General features: G+C 44.4%; 1 protein-coding gene across 1 annotated transcript in view; it reads right to left on the minus strand.

Moving 5' to 3' along the window:
* Nucleotides 1-955: 955 nt before the first annotated feature.
* Nucleotides 956-17604, minus strand: part of LOC125116655 (SHC-transforming protein 3-like) — a 74514-nt gene continuing 57865 nt past the window's right edge. The window contains exon 4 of the mRNA XM_047762087.1: nucleotides 956-1270. Coding sequence (XP_047618043.1) covers nucleotides 1240-1270 — 31 coding nt within the window. The 3' untranslated portion in view covers nucleotides 956-1239. The remainder of the gene's footprint in view (nucleotides 1271-17604) is intronic.

Below are 17604 nucleotides of genomic sequence, written 5' to 3' on the forward strand. Positions count from 1 at the left end.
GGCTCCCCACTTCAGGGCAGCCCCTGAGAGTCAGAGGAGAGGAGGGGAAAGAGAGGCAGGTAACCCCTCACACTCCAGCCTCTTTCAGGGTGCAATGGCCCCCAAACATCCTCCCTGTCAGCATTTTTTTTTGTCTTTTTGCTGTTTCTTGGGCCGCTCCCGCGGCATATGGAGGTTCCTGGGCTAGGGGTCTAAGTGGAGCTGTAGCCACCGGCCTACGCCAGAGCCACAGCAACGCGGGACCCGAGCATTTTATTAATAAGATAAGAACGGGAGTTCTCATCATGGCTCATCGGGTCAAGAGCCAGACTATCGTCTACACGAGGATGCGGGTTCGATCCCTGGCCTCGCTCAGTGGGTTAAGGATCCGGTGTTACCGTGAGCCGTCGCGTAGCTCTCAGATGCAGCTTGGATCTGGGGTTGCTGTGGCTGTGGTGTAGACCATCAGCTGCAGTTCCAATTCAACCCCTAGCCTAGCAACTTCTATGCTGCAGGTGCAATACTAAAAAGCAAAATAAAAATTAAAAATTAAAAAAATTAAAAATAAGACAACAAAAAAGTACCAATGCAAAAAATAAAAATAAGGAGTTCCTGTCGTGGTGCAGTGATTAACGAATCCGACTAGGAACCATGAGGTTGCGGGTTCGGTCCCTGCCCTTGCTCAGTGGGTTGGCGATCCGGCGTTGCCGTGAGCTGTGGTGTAGGTTGCAGACGCGGCTCGGATCCCGCATTGCTGTGGCTCTGGCGTAGGCAGGTGGCTACAGCTCCGATTCAACCCCTAGCCTGGGAATCTCCATATGCCGCAGGAGCGGCTCAAAGAAATAGCAAAAAAAAAAAAAAAATAAGATGACAACAACAGATCATCACATAAACTAACTTTAGGAGAGGAGCAGCATGGAATACAGGAAAACCGAGTACAGATTTCTAGAAATAAATACTCCACAGACACAATGGATTGTTTTTCTCAAAAATAGATTTAATAACAAGCAAGAGCTACAAGGTGACAAAAGGACAGCAGATGGGCCCTGTGCAAAGGACAGGAGGGCCACTGAGATGTGGGGAAGTGCGGGGGGCGGGGGGGAGACGTGGGAGGGAGAAGAGCAGGCAGAGGCCACCACTGCAGGAGGGCACAGGGCCCCCTGAGAATTGGAGAATTCCAGACGCGGGAGTCAGCATCCCTCGTGGGCCACAGAGGTGACCAGGGCGCTCCCAGGGCATGGTGGCCCGCTCCGAGGGTCCTCAGAAAGTGCCTTTCAGTGAGAGAGCACATCTGTAAAGCAAGAGAGAAAATGCTGGTTTGATCCATCCTCATTTATAAACGGTGTTAACGCCACCCTTCCTGTGGGAGGCGAGCGTCATGCTGGTGTTTATTTAGACAAGCTCCATTTCCCTTCTCTGATCATTCAACAGACTCTTCATCCCAGGCGCTTCTATTTGGAGAGAGTTCCCTTCTTAGTCCTCTTGTCTGACCTTCTGTCCTATTTGCCTGTTTCTAGGTAGATGTGAAAACAAAATCCCTCTGATGGCATTTGCGGGGGAGAAAGGACAAGAGGGGATGGGGGGGCGAGGGAAACACGAGGAAACACTGATAAAACTCTCAAAGCAATGTATTTGGGAGTTCCCGCGTGGCTCAGCAGGTTATAGATCCGGCACTGTCACTGCTGTGGCTTGGATGGCTGCTGTGATGTGGGTTCAATCCCTGGCCTGGGAACTTCCATGTGCTGCGAGTGCAGACAAAACAGAAAACAAAAACAGAAATATATTTGGGCAGTTGCTGTGGGTGAAGGTAATCCTCGATTTAAGGGGCAGAGAAAGAGGGGACTGGGGATCTAGGACCAGGAAGGAATGTCTTCAAGCTCCCTACGAACAAGGACTCTAAGGTAGGAGGGGGCTCGCGCGCGCACGCGCGCGCGCGCACACACACACACACACACACACATACACAGTGTTGAGCCAGCATCCTAGGAGTGAGAGAGCTGGCCTCTGCTGCCCTTCAGCTCCCTGGACACCATCCCCGTGATGGACGCACCGTCCTTCATCCCCTGGGGAAAAATAATCTAAGATAAACGGAATTGAGCTCAGAGAAGTTAGTTAATTCTTCCCAGGATCACATCGTATTAGAAGAGTCAAAATCTGAATTAGATCCACTGGGCTTTTCCAGCCCTGAGTCTTCTTAGAGGCGCTGATGAGGAGGCCCCCGCCACCTTAACTCATGCAATGCACCCAGGGACCACCCTGCCATCAGCCTCTGTGGGTGAGGAAGTGGGCACCCCCAAGGTCACACAGTAAAAAGGAGCAGGTTCCATCAGGCTGGGACATTCACCCTCAGGTGTGACTCTTTTTTTTTTTTTTTTTCCTGCTTTGGCCTTTTAGGGCAGCACCTGTGGCATATAGAAGTTCCCAAGTTAGGGGTCGTGTTGGAGCTACACTGTCAGCCTACACCACAGCCACAGCAACGCCAGATTCAACGCACGTCTGCAACCTATACCATAGCTCACAGCAACCCCGGATTCCTGACCCACTGAGGGAGGCCAGGGGTCAAACCTGCATCCTCTTGGATACTAGTCAAGTTCACTTCTGCTGCACCACAACAGGAACTCCCTCGGGTGTGACTCTTGCCCTGTAGCCCCAGCCCACAACCACCAGGGGGCAGCACTGCTGGGTGACACTGGGCTCCGCCCCAGAGCTGTGAGCCTTCCCTTCCTATGAGGACACTCAGCACTCCTGAGCTGCCCCCAAAAGGGCTACTCAAGCACAGCATTCAGACCACAGACACTCCTATGAATATACAAAATGGGTGGTGCCCAGCATTGATGAGCCGGGTCAGGAGAGGGCCTTCAGACGCAGCATCCCACTCAGAGAACCAGGCACAGGGGAGCAGACATTAGGCCCCTCTTCATTTCACTCCCCTCCCGGGACTCAGGGAGGCCAAGCAGGTCAGCCAAGAGCACAAGGCCAGCACTGGCACTGGGCTGAGCCTGGGCCACCCCTCCCTCTCAGGGATCAAGCATGCACTGGGCAGCCAAACCCTGTGGGCAGCGGGGACAGACAGCCACCCGCACGGGGGAGGACTCAGAGCTGACAAGGGAGACCAAGTGCACGGATTGAGGAAAAGGAGGGACCCATATCCAGGCCCACCGTGTGTGACCCGGCAAAGGCCTCAGAGAGAGGGAAGACCACGGCCCTTCAAGTTCAGGGTCAGAGTGGGGAAATCCTTTGCCCCTAAGCACAGGCTGACCCCTGGAAGTTTGGGGGTCCTTTCTGCTGAGAAGGGTACCAAGCCCGTTGCAGGAAAGGGGAGGGTGGGCAAAGGCCTAGAAATGAAGGGAAACAAGGTTGGACCAGGAAGAGCCCAGGAGGCAGTTACAGAGCGCAGAGGAATGGCCCAGAGCAGGACCTTGAACGGGGACCAAGAAAACAGACAGGTAACCCACAAGGACGTGTCATGAACGCTGGGAGCAACCACAGCGTCGAAGAGACATAAGGAAAAACCACCACTGGGAAGTAATAGGAAGGTTTAGTAACAGAGAGAGAAAGAAGGCTTGTTTCCTTCTTCTTCTTCTTTTTTTTTTTTCTTTAAGTGATTTTTATTTTTTCCATTATAGCTGGTTTACAGTGTTTTGTCAATTTTCTACAGTACAGCAAGGTCCCAGTCACACATACATAGATACATTCCTTTTCTCACATTATACTAGATCACGCCCCAGCATAAGTGACTAGATATAGTTCCCAGGTTTCCTTCTAATAGCAGTGAGGAGAGAGAAAGGGGAATAGTGGGGTGAAGGTGGGGACCCCCATTCACACTGAGGCCAAAACCATGCAAGGCACAGGACAGCGTGTAACATGTGGGTCATGGCGTGCATGAAGACAAGTGTACGGTATTATCAGAGGACACCACAAGAGCTGAATAAGTGTCCCCAAATAATTCAGGCATAATAGTATTAAATGTAAATTCCCCCAAAGCAATAAATCAATCTGATTATAATTGTAATTCCAATGAGATTTTTTGCACTAAACAATAAGATGCGAAGATGCAGAAGAAAGTTCAAAACCTGTGAAAAGTTTTTTTAGCTTGAGTCTGGTGCATTAGACCATCCTGACAGTCTGAAGAATATTTTTTGTTTGTTTGTTTGTTTGTTTGTTTGTTTTGTCTTGTGTTGTTGTTATTGTTGTTGTTGTTGTTGTTGTTGCTATTTCTTGGGCCGCTCCCGCGGCATATGGAGGTTCCCAGGCTAGGGGTTGAATCGGAGCCGTAGCCACCGGCCTACGCCAGAGCCACAGCAACTCGGGATCCGAGCCGCGTCTGCAACCTACACCACAGCTCACGGCAGCGCCGGATCGTTAACCCACTGAGCAAGGGCAGGGACCGAACCCGCAACCTCATGGTTCCTAGTCGGATTCGTTAACCACTGCGCCACGACGGGAACTCCACGAAGAATATTTTTAAACAAGAAAGACTAGCAAGGCTCGACACCTCCTCCAAGATCAGAAACATGACTACACCGCCACCAAGGCCAGAACCATAGGTTATTGGCACATGGAAGACAAAAGCTATCAGTGGGCTAAAATAGTGCACAGAAACAGGGCCAAGCACATAAGGGAATTTAGTAAATGATAAGGTGGAATTTCAATATAATGGGGGAATTCCAGTTTGGGCACCTGAATCTTTTTTTTTTGCTTTTTAGGGCTGCACCTGTAGCATATGGAGTTTCCCAGGCTAGGGGTCGAATTGGAGCTACAACCGCTGGCCTAAGCCACAGCCACGTTAGGATCCAAGCCACATCTATGACCTACACCACAGCTCACAGCAATGCCAGATCCCCAACCCACTGAGGAAGGCCAGGGATCAAACCCACATCCTCATGGATACTAGCCTGATTAATTTCTGTTGAGCCATAAGGGAACTCCGGTCACCTGAATCTTAATAGAGGTGAAATAAAAATACAAATGTAGGAGTTCCCTTGTGGCTCAGCAGGTTAAGGATCCAATTTTGTCACTGCAACTCAGATTATTAGTGTGGCACAGGTTCAATCCCTGGCCCAGGAAATTCCACATGCCACAGGTGTGGCCCAAAAGAAAAAAAAAAAGTCCACATGTAAAAAGTAAAGTAAAGTAAAATATTTAAAAATCATTAGTATAATCTCACAGAGAGGAAGATATTCAAAACAGGAAAACTACAAGTCATAAAGGAATCACTGACAGTTGTACCCTAATAAAAAAAATTATGTTGTAAAATGTTTCCAGCATATATAAAATGTGCAAAAAGCTCCTCAAATTGATAGGAAAATGGGCACCTGGGAGTTCCGTCGTGGCACAGTGGTTAATGAATCTGACTAGGAATTCGATCCCTGCCCTTGCTCAGTGGGTTAAGGATCCAGCATTGAGTGAGCTGTGATGTAGGTTGCAGACATGGCTCAGATCCCGTGTTGTTGTGGCTCTGGCATAGGCTGGCAGCTCCAGCTCCAATTAGACCCCAGTCTGGGAACCTCCATATGCTGCGGGAGTGGCCCAAGAAATGGCAAAAAGACAAAAAAAAAAGAAAAAAGAAAAAAAAGAAAATAGGCAACTGATGTAAAAGTGATTTATTAAAAAGAAAATGAAACCAGCCAGCAAATATAACTTGCAAAGGTGTCACCTTTCTGGCACACAAAAACCTCAAAGGAAAACAACAGCATCTTTGTTTTGGCCATAAAACTGGTAAAATCAACACTGTTAAAACCCAGTTCTATGCATTGGTGAAAGGTTGCATCCATAAATTGCTCAAGATGGCATGAACCCTTTGAAAATACCTAGAGGCAAATGGCAACAAAGCAAATTGGATGCAGCAAAAGCAGTTCTAAGAGGGAAGTTTATAGCAATACAAGACTACATCAGGAAACAAACAACCCAACTTTACACCTAAAGCAACAAGAAAGAGGACGGATAAGACCTAAAGTTAACAGAAGGAAAGAAATCATAAAGATCAGAGCAGAAATAAGTGAAATGGAAACAAAGAAAACCATAGAAAAGATCAATGAAACTAAAAGCTAGTTCTTTGAAAAGATCAACAAAATCAATAAACCCTTAGCCAGACTCATCAAGAAAAAAAGAGAGGACTCAAAGCAATAAAATTAGAAATGAAAAAGGAGAAGTTACAATGGACATCAGAGAAATATAAAGGATCCTAAGAGACAACTAAAAGCAACTATATGCCAATAAAACAGACAACCAAGAAGAAATGGACAAATTCTTAGAAAAGTAAAATCTTCCAAGACTAAACCAAGATGAAATAGAAAAGATGAATGGACCAATCACAAGAACTGAAACTAAAACTGTGATTTAAAAACTTCCAACGAACAAAAGTCTAAGACCAGATGGACTTCACATGCAAATTATGTCAAACATTTAGAGAAAAGCTTATACCTATTCTTCTGAAACTATTCCAAAAAACTGCAGAGAAAGGAATACTCCCAAACTCATTCTATGAGGCCACCATCACCCTGATACCAAAACCAGACAAAGACAGACAAAAAAAAGAAACGAAAGAAAGAAAAAGAAAATTACAGGCCAATATCACTGATGAACATAGATGCAAAAATCTTCAACAAAATACTAGGAAACCAAATCCATCAATACAAGGATTGTACATCATGATCAAGTGGGATTTATCCCAGGGATGCAAGGATTTTTCAGTTTCCAAAAATCAATCAGTTTGATACACCACATTAACAAACTGAAGAATAAAAACCATAAAGTTCTCTCAACAGATGCAGAAAAAGCCTTTGACAAAATTGAACACCCATTTCTGATAAAACCCTCCAGAAAGTGGGCATAGAGGGAACCTACCTCAGCATCATAAAGGCCATATATGACGAACCCACAGCTAACATCATTCTCAACAGTGAAAAGCTGAAAGAATTCCCACTGAGATCAGGAACAAGACAAGGATGTCTACTCTCACCACTACTATTCAACATAGTTTTGGAAGACCTAGCCACAGCAATCAGAGAAGAAAAAGAAATAAAAGGAATCCAAATTGGAGAGGAAGAAGTAAAAGTATCACTGTTTGCAGATGACATGATACTATACCTAGACAATCCTAAAGATGCTACCAGAAAACTGTTAGAGCTCATCAATGAATTTTCAGGTTGCAGGATACAAAATTAATACACAGAAATCAACTGCATTTCTATATACTAACAGCAAAAGATCAGAAAGAAAAATCAGAGAAACAATCCCATTTGCCACCACATCAAAAAGAATAAAATACTTGAGAATAAAACTAGCTAAAGAGACAAAAGACTTGTACTCCGAAAACGATAAGACATTCATGAAAGAAATCAAAGATGACAGAAATAGATGGAAAGACATAAAATGCTCTTGGATTAGAAGAATCAATATTGTCAAAATGACTATATTACCCAAGGCAATCTAGAGATTCAGTGCAATCCCTATCAAAGTACTAAGGACATTTTTCAGAGAACTAGAACAAAATATTTTATAGTTTGTTTGGAGGCCCAAAAGATCCAGAGTAGTGAAAGCCATCCTGAGAAAGAAAAATGGAGCTGGAGGAATCAGGCTCCCTGACTTCAGACTATACTACAAAGCTACTGTCATCAAAACTGTATGGTACTGGCACAAAAATATAGACTAGTGGAACAGGATAGAAAGCCCAGAATTAAACCCATATACCTACCATCAACTGGTTTATGACACAGGAGGCACGAATATACCACGGAGAAAAGACAGTCCCTTCAATAAGTGTTCCTGGGAAAACTGGACAGCTACACGTGAAAGAATGAAATTAGAACACTTCCTAACTTCATACACAAAAATAAACTCAAAATGGACTAAAGATCTAAACATAAGACTGGATAGGAGTTTCCATTGTGGCACAGTGGAAACAAATCCGACAATCCGACTAGGCACCATGAGGTTGTGGGTTCAATTCCTAGCCTCGCTCAGTGCATTAAAGATCTGGCATTGCTGTGAGCTGTGGTGTAGGTCACAGACATGGCTAGGATCTGGCGTTGCTGTGGCTCTGGCCTAGGCCAGCAACTATAGCTCTGCTTAGACCCCTAGCCTGGGAACATCCATATGCCACAGGTGTGGCCCTAAGAAGACAAACAAACAAACAAACAAAACTGGATCATATAAAACCCTTAGAGGAAAACATAGGGCAAACACTCTCTGACATAAACAACAGCAATATCTTCTCAGATCCACCTCCTAGAATAAGGACAATAAAAACAAAAATAAACAAATGCGACCTAATTTAACTTAAAAGTTTCTGCACAGCAAAGGAAATCCTAAACAAACTGAAAAGATGGCCCACAGAATGGGAGAAAATATTTGCAAATGAAGCAACTGACAAGAGATTAATCTCCAAAATTTATAAACACCTCCTGCAGCTCAATAACCAAAAAACCATCGAAAAATGGGCAGAAGATCTAAACAGACAATTTTCCAAAGAAGACATACAGATAGCCAAAAAACACATGAAAAGATGTTCAATGTCACTAATTATCAGAGAAATGCTAATAAGAACTATTATGAGGTACCAACTTACCCCAGCCAGACTGGCCATCTTTAAAAAGTCTATGAGCAATACATGCTAGAGAGGGTGTGGAGAAAAGGGAACTCTATTACATAGTTGGTGGAAGTGTAAACCAGTGCAGCAACTATGGAAAACAGTATGGAGATTCCTCAAAAAACTAAAAATAGAATTACCATTCGATCCAGCAATCCCACTTCTGGGTATCTACCCAGAGAAAACCATGACTTGAAAAGATACATGTACTTCAATGTTCATTCAAGCACTATATATAATAGCCAAGCCATAAAAGCAACCTAAATGTCCATTGCCAGAGGAGTGAATAAAGAAGATGGGGTACATATATGCAATGGACTATTACTCAGCCATAAAAAGGAGTGAAATAATGTCATTTGCAGCAACATGAATGGACCTAGAAATTATCATGCTAAGTGAAGTCAGTCAGACAGTGAGACACCAATGTCATATGCTGTCACTTACATGTGGAATCTGAAAAAAAGGACACGATGAACTTCTTTGCAGAACAGATACTAATTCACAGACTTTGAAAAACCTAAGGTTTCCAAAAGAGATAAGTTGGGGGCTGAGGAGGATGGGCTGGAGGTTTGGGATGGAAATGCTATAAAATTGGGTTGTGATGATCATTGTACAACTACAAATTTAATAAAATTCACTGAGTTTAAAAAAAAAAAAAAGACGGTATGAACTTGAGAAGTGACTCTGCAGCAGCAACATCTCAAGCAACACTATGGAAATCAGAGTTCCGCACCAAGGAGAAAGGACTCTGACTTCTGTGCCCCAAGGTTTTGTCCAGCAAAACAACAAAAATAAGAATTGACAAAACTGTCATGTAGCATGACTTGCAGCTATTAAATAATAATAATAATAATAATAATGAATTAGACCCAAATCTACTGATCTGTTCATGAAGAAGGCAAACTGGGGGAAAATGAGTGTGGTACCAATCCGTTTCTAAGAAAAAGAGGGAGAGTTCCTGTGTGTGTGTTTGTATGTATGTGTGTGGTGTGTGATATACGTATGTATGCGAAAAAATGTGCTTATGTGGTACTTCATCTCAAGCAGGTGTAATTGGAACAGAGAGAAACTTTACCTTTTCTTCCTGTACTTCTAAGCTCTTTGACTCATTATGATAAGCATCTATTGTTTTTTAATTAAATTTTTAAAAGAAAAAAATTTAATAGAACAAGAAATGAGTCCATGTGGTCACAGGCATTAGTAAGTCATTCTTTTTTTACTGCTACGTGGTATTTAGAGCAGGTACGTACCAGAATGTGTTTGTTTGTTCACTGGTTGATGGATGGTCAGCTTGTTTCTAGCTTGGGTCTATTATGAGTCATAATACTATGAACATTTATCTACTGTGTACATGTGTTTTGCTGGGTTGTATGGTAAATATGTATTAATTTTATTAACTGCTCAGCTGTTTTCCAAAGTGCTATGCCATTTTCCATCCCTACCAGCAATGGCACTCAACAGCATAGGTGACCCTCAAAGCACTGTGGTGGATGAAAGAAAACAGACCCCAAAGACCTCATTTGGTCTAAGTCCATTTATGCAACGTTCTAGAAAAGGCAAAATTATAGTGCCAGAAAATACTGTGTCACCTGGAGCAGACCTGGGAACAGCTATTGACCACAAGAAGCATAAGGGAATTTGAAAAGGGAGATAAAAATGTTCTGTATCTTCTTTATGGTGGTAATTAAATGACTGTATATACAACTGCCAGCACTCACGCAACTGTACACTTAAAAGAGGTGGATTTCATTTATGTAAATCAGACTTCAACGAAGTGAAGGGAAATTTTATAGTCCAAAAAAATTTTTATGTGTCTTTTTTGTCTTTTTAAGGCCATACCCGCAGCATATGGAGGTTCCCAGGCTAGGGGTTGAATCAGATCTGTAGCTGCCGGCCTACACCACAGCCACAACAATGCCAGATCCGAGCCCCATCTGTGACCTACAACATAGCTCACAGCAATGCCGGATCCTTAACCCACTGAGCAAGGTCAGGGATGGAACCCGAGTCCTCATGGATGCTAGTCGGGTTCATTAATCACTGAGCCATGACAGGAATTCCCTATAGTCAAAAAAATTAAAAAATAAATAAATAAATAGGAGTTCCCGTCATGGCGCAGTGGAAACGAATCCGACTAGGAGCCATGACACTGCAGGTTTGATCCTTGGCCTTGCTCAGTGGGTTAAGGACCCGGACTTGCCGTGAGCTGTGGTGTAGGTCACAGATGCAGCTCAGATCTGGCATTGCTGTGGCTATGGCGTAGGCCGGCAGCTCTAGCTCCAACTAGATCCCTAGCCTGGGAACCTCCATGTACCATGGGAGTAGCCCTAAAAGCAAACAAAAAAAAAATTTTTTTTTTAATGAAACAAGAAACATAGCCTGCACTTTGATCCAGCAAGGTATACATCCAAGAGAAACATACGCACACCTTCCCTGGAAGACACGCACAAGAACAGGCCTAGCAGCTGTGCGGTATCCCTGGGTACCACTCATCAGTAGAAAAGAACAGACAACAGCATGAATGAAAATCAAAGGCAAAATGATGGAGGAAAGGAAAAATGTAGGTGCAAGGCCACTCTGTACCCTCCCATTTATGAGAAGTTCAAGAATGAGATGGAGGTTTACTGGCTTGCGATGGCACAGGAGGCATTCTGGGGTCTGGACATATTCTAAGTATTGATCTGGGTGTCAGATATTCTGCATACGCATGTGCAAAATTCCAGCGAGCTCTACACTAAATATTTGTGCGTTCTACCAGAGGTAGGTTATACCTCAACAAAGTCATTGTGAAATACAAAAACAAGAATGAAAATTCAAACAGGAAAACCAGCCCGCAGAACTGGAATGTATTCTGCTATGTCATGAGGACCCACTGTAGATTTGGAAGCTAGAAAAAAGATGATGAAAGTAATTTTGGAACAGGAATATGATATTTTTAAAGGAAAAACTGGAGGAGGAAGCATTGCCAGGCAATTACTTAGGAATCTATTATGAAAGTGAGACCCTTTCACTTTGAAGAATCCTGGGAAGAACTGAGGTGGGATGGAAGGAAGGTGGGAACCCAAGAGGCATTTTGAAGGAGAGCACACACAATCCGAGGACAATGACTCTGTGCCTGGCGATGGAGCGATGTCATTGCCACGATAGGAAGATTGTAAAAGTAATAGCAACAGCCACAACTAACATGGAGTATTTGCTAAATATCTGGCCCTGTGCTACGACTTTGAGGGTATTAATATTTTAATATGGTAAGAGGCATGACTACCATTTTACAGGTGAGAACCTAAGACCAGAGAGGCTAAGTGGCCTGCCAAGGTCACACAGCTGGGAGGTGGCAGTAGGGAGTGGATCTAACTTGCAGCATAAGCCCTGGAATGACAAAAGAAAGAGAGTTGACGAGTTCAGACTGGGACACCTGGCATAAGAGTCAAAACAAACACCCATCACCTATGAGGGGATCAAACATGAACTCACATGAGAAGAGACTTTAAAATAAAAAAGCAAAACACTATGCAAGTGTAAATGATTATTCCCGTTAAAGCCACAGCGAGATGCCATGTCACACCTATAAGGATAACCATTATTTAAAACAAAATTAAGCAAAACAGAAAATCGTAAGTGTTGGCAAGGATGTGCAGAAACTGGAAACCTTGTGCATTGCTGGTGGAAAGTTAAACGATGTTGCTGCTATGGGAATTGGTATGACGTTTCCTTAAAAAATTAAACGTAGATTGACCACATGACCCAGCAATTCCACTTCTGGGTATATATCTATCCAAAAAGATTATATACATATTATATCTATCTATCTATCTATCTGTCTGTCTGTCTGTCTCCAAAGAAGCAGGAACTAAAACAGGTTTGTTCATGCATGTTCATAGCAGCAGTATTCACAATAGCCAAAAGGTGATTGGACACCCAAGTGTCCATTGACCAGACAGATGGTTAAACCAAACAGTGAAATGTTATTCTGTCTTAAAAAAAAAAAAAAAAAAAAAACCTGACACACACCACACCATGAATGGACCTTGAGTACACCATCAGCCAGTGACAGACAAATACTATATGATTCCTCCTATATGAGGTCCCTAGAAAAGTCAAGTTCTCACAGACAGAGAGTAAGATGGAGGTTGCCAGGGGTTGAAGGGAACAAGGGACATTGAGTGACTATTTAATGTGGACAGAATTCCAGTTGGGGAAGATGAAAAAGTTCCAGAGATGGATAATGGTGATGGCTACACAACCATGCGAACATACTTAATGCCACTAAACTGTGCAGTTAAAAATAGTCAAAAGAGTACATTTTATGTTATCTGTGTTTAAGCAAAATAAAAAATCCCTGCCATCAGAGCCAGACGTTGAAAGCCATGGGCACAACCGTGAGAGCCACTGCAGCAGCCTGGCGCCAAAGTGCAGTGTGTCTCCCACCTGCAAGCTGACCCGCAGGGCCACAGGTGACCAATTGAGATTCATCGACTTTAACCTTGTCCTTCACTCAGTATGATTAACTCTTCAGTATTTCCTGTCAAATGCATCATCACTTTTCAATACATTTTTATGCCCATAGTGATAGAATTCCTGCCTGGGGCTGTGAATAATGGGCGCGAAGGCCCTTTGGAACCTAAATGGTAATATGCTTCTCGCGGAACGTCCTTCAGCACATCCTGTGCTTTGCAGCTATTAAGAGGCTTTGTGGGCGTCTGGCCACATGTCAGAAAAATGCTGCTTCAGATGTAAACAAACCAATGCTAAGAAATAATAAATAACATCTATTTAGGCACACACATTTCAGAGGAGTGAACTCACTCTACTACAGGCGCTAATGTTGAATACAGATAGATGAGAGAGTCACATTCAGATGAAAACAAGAATTCTGTCAAACATACAAAATGTCACCAGCTAACAGTAGGGCTTGAGATGATTCTCGACTCCCCAAGAACCAGGACATCCTTCCTTGCCTGTGTCCTGAATTCAAGAAGCCAAGTAGGAGGAGTTCCCATTGTGGCTCATGGGGATAAGAACCTAACTAATATCCATGGGGATGCGGGTTTGATTCCTGGCCTCGCTCAGGGGGTTAAGGATCCTGTCCTGCAGTGAGCTGGGGTGTAGCTTGCTGATGCGGCTCCAATCCAGTGTTGCTGTGGCTGTGGTGTAGGCTGGCAGCTGCAGCTCCAATTCGACCCCTAGCCTAGGAACTTACATAGGCTGCAGGTGAGACCCTAAAAAAAGAAAAGAAAAAAAAAAGAGGAACCAGGTGGAGACTGTGAGGCAGGCCCCACCCCATCTGCCCCAAAGTGAAGTGAGGTCAGTCCTCAGACTCCCAGCAGATGTGAAGAGCTGAGACAATTTCCATTAAGACTAAGTGAATAGATCAGAGAGAGTGACCTGGAGATGATACACGCACCTAACATAAAATTAAATTAATAATATGAACCTGATGGCTTTACTATTACATTTAAGAAAAAGTGAAAGGCACAAAATTTTGCGTAATGCATGATTGCAAAAAACGTGAAAGGGAGCTCCCCTTTTGGTGCAGCAAAAACAAATCCATGAGGGTTCGACCCCTGGCCTCGCTCAGTGGCCCGGGGATCAGGCATTGCCGTGAGCTGTGGTGTGGGTCGCAGATGAGCTCGGATCCCACGTTGCTGTGGCTGTGGTGTAGGCTGGCAGCTGCAAGTCTGATTCCACCCCTAGCCTGGGAGCTTCCAAAAGCAATGAGTGCAGCTCTAAACAACAACAGCAACAACAGGGAGTTCCCGTCATGGCGCAGTGGTTAACGAATCCGACTAGGAACCATGAGGTTGCGGGTTCGGTCCCTGCCCTTGCTCACTGGGTTAAGGATCTGGCGTTGCCGTGAGCTGTGGTGTAGGTTGCAGATGCGGCTCGGATCCTGTATTGCTGTGGCTCTGGCGTAGGCCAGTGGCTACAGCTCCGATTCAACCCCTAGCCTGGGAACCTCCATATGCCGAGAGAGCGGCCAGAGAAATGGCAAAAAGACAAAAAAAAAAAGTGAAAGATTAAGGGAAAACTTCCCCTTCCTTTTTTTGTGCACTTGTCTTTTTGTTTTCTAAAATTTCCCTGGTGGGTGCAGATGTGTGACTTTTATGATGAGACAGAAGTTAGCTTTAAGGTGTGTAGACAAGTGCAGAGCAGCAGTTTTAACCCAGGGGACACTGGGCAGAGTCTGAAGGCAGTTTCAGTGATCACAGTCTTGGGGGAGGGGGTGTCTAGTGGGTAGAGCTCAAGGGGGCATCTAAACATCCTGAAAGGCACAGAACAGCCCCCACAACCAAGCATGATCTGGCCCCAAATGTCCCCAATGCGAGGCGGAGAAACCCTGACATCGGAAAATGTATTGCTTCCCACAGGGGACAACGGCCCCCAGTGCCCGGGCTCCCACTCCCCAGGGCACCAGCAGAAACAGCTGTACGGGTTCTCCCAGGAGAAGCCCAAGGATGTGCTATTTTACATGACAGAAAGACAGCCTCGGCGGTGAAAACCTCTGAAGTGGCGACCCCCAGCCTCCGGATGCATACTCAGGGAGTGCCTGGGATGCAGGGATGGCCTGACCCCACCTTGCCATCACCTGGATGTCCTGAAGGTCCCAGTGGGGTCAAAAGAAGGCATGAGTGAGGACAGCCTAAGCCTCTGATGGGCAGGCAGCAGGAAGCGTTTGCTGGTATGTCAGATGCTCCTCAAAGGGCCTGAAAACCAGATCCCCAGGATCTGCTTGCAGGATGCCCTCCCCAGGGAGTGGGGTCCTGGGCTTTGACCAGAGAGGAGGTGGACAAGGGGTCTGGCAACCACCTATGCGAGGCTGGTCCTGCTAGACTCGGGGCCTGAGGAAGTGAGGATGGCTTTGTTGAAACAAGAGAGGGTGAAAAAGAGGGACCAGGGCCTCTTAGAGGTGTGGAGGAAATGGCTTGAGGCCGTGGGGAGCCAGGTGCCCCAGCCCTGCAAGAGGACCCTGCTGGCATAGGTGCTCCAGCCCATGGACAGGCAGAGTTAGATGTTCCCCAGAGGGGGCACTGCAGAGACCCTGGGTCCTGAGCAGGATGCTGCAGAGCAAGGACACCAGCCAGGCAGGGTACCAGCCGGCCACACGGGGAAAAGGAGTTCATGCTCTGAAAAGAACACCAGCCACAAGCCATGTCCCCCACAGGAGGCAGGGTCAGACTCACCATTCAACAATATGTCTCTCTCTCTGACAGTTTAGATATTAAAGTGCATTAAACTAAATTACAGGAAATTACAGATTAGCTAATTGAATTTACTTTCCAGTGCTCAAAGGCTTTGCTTCAAAAGGAGTTATAAACTGCTAGTCTGGAAATTAGCCAACAAGTCTTCATTTTTCCAGGTTTTAAGTAGCAAATTAAAATGTGAAGAGGAAGGACGCCATCCCACATTATATTCAGACAAAGGAAGCCCCGTCTGCTAAAGTAAATGATTTCCATTCTGCTCAGCAGAAGTAGCTACACTAATTTTAACAGAAAAGGCCCCACGGGCAAAAAAGGAAGGGAAAAAAATATTTAATATCACATTTTCCACCCAGAGTTTGGCTTATTAGTCACATGTTCTGGGCTACTGCTCTTAGCTATTTGCCGATTCTTTTTCCTTTTTTTCAAATTTTTTTTTACATACTTTTATTTTAGAAACTTGCTTTTTCTGATGTTTCATTTTTCAGTCATTTTTCTGGATTCATGAAAATTTAAAATTTCAACAAACATTGCCTGAGCACCTACTATGTGCTAGCCCAGGAGCTCCCCTAGGGCTTTTTAAGGGACAGCCCGTTGCCTTAGTGGGCCGTAAGAATGACTCACTGACAGCTCCTCAAGGAAACTCAAAACCGAGTTTTAAGATAACTTGGCTCAATCCCCACTACATTCAGACATCTTAGACTTCTTTCTTTTAAAATAATAAACAATAAATACTGAGAGCTTTTCCTGATGACGAACATTCACGATTCCAAGGGAGAAAAGATGAATATATCTTTTATTTACAGTCTGAGCATTATTATGTCAGCAGTGTTTATGAAGACTCCACCATCAAAGCTGACGTCATCAATACTGAAACAAAACTGACATCACGTGTCTCCTAATGCAATGCACGGAGAAAGACACAGCAATTTCTATTGCTTACTGCCAGAAATAGATAACCTGAAGTGAATCATGGGAAAACAAGAGGAAAATTAAAATTGAGGGAAATTCTACAGAGTAACTGCCAAGCACTCTTCACAAATGTCAATGTCAAGAAAGACAAAGGAAGGTTGGGGAACTGATCCAGATGAAAGTAGGCCAAAGAGACATGACGACTAAGTGCAATGTGCGTTCTCGGATGGAGTCCTGGACTGGGTGAAAACAGCTATGGAGGACATTACTGGGACACTTGACGAAGTGTGGATATGGGCTATGGGTTAGGCAATAGTGTTCTATCAGTGTTACAGTTCCAGATTTGATCGTTGTGCTCTGGATACGTAAGAAAATGTGGTCCCTAGGAAAGATACTCTTACATAGTTAAGGTCTCAAATGGTTTAGGGAAAAAAAAAAAAAAAACAGAGATTTGTAGGAATGTTCTGTCCTATTCTTAGACACTTTTTATTAGTTTAAAATCACATAAACTCTTTTAAAATGAATAGAAAAAGGAAATGCTGGAGTTCCTGTCATGGCTCAGTGGTTAACGAACCTGACTAGCATCCATGAGGATGAGGGTTCGATCCCTGGCCTCGCTCAGTGGGTTAAGGATCTGGCGATGCCCTGAGCTGTGGTGTAGGTCGCAGAATTGGCTCAGATCCCGAGTTGCTGTGGCTCTGGTGTAGGCCGGCAGCTACAGCTCCAATTGGACCCCAGCCTGGGACCCTCCATATGCCACCGGTGTGGCCCTAAAAAGACCAAAAAAAAAAAAAAAAAGGAAATGCTATATTTAGCCTAATGGAAGATGCAACTGATTGCAAAAGGAATCATATGTCCCACAAATAAAAAAAACCAAAAAACAAAAAACTTTTGACACAATATTTTATCACTTAGAATTTTTCTCTT

This window comes from Phacochoerus africanus, chromosome 15 (assembly GCF_016906955.1).
Source record: "Phacochoerus africanus isolate WHEZ1 chromosome 15, ROS_Pafr_v1, whole genome shotgun sequence".
In the NCBI taxonomy this organism is placed as follows: Eukaryota; Metazoa; Chordata; class Mammalia; order Artiodactyla; family Suidae; genus Phacochoerus; species Phacochoerus africanus.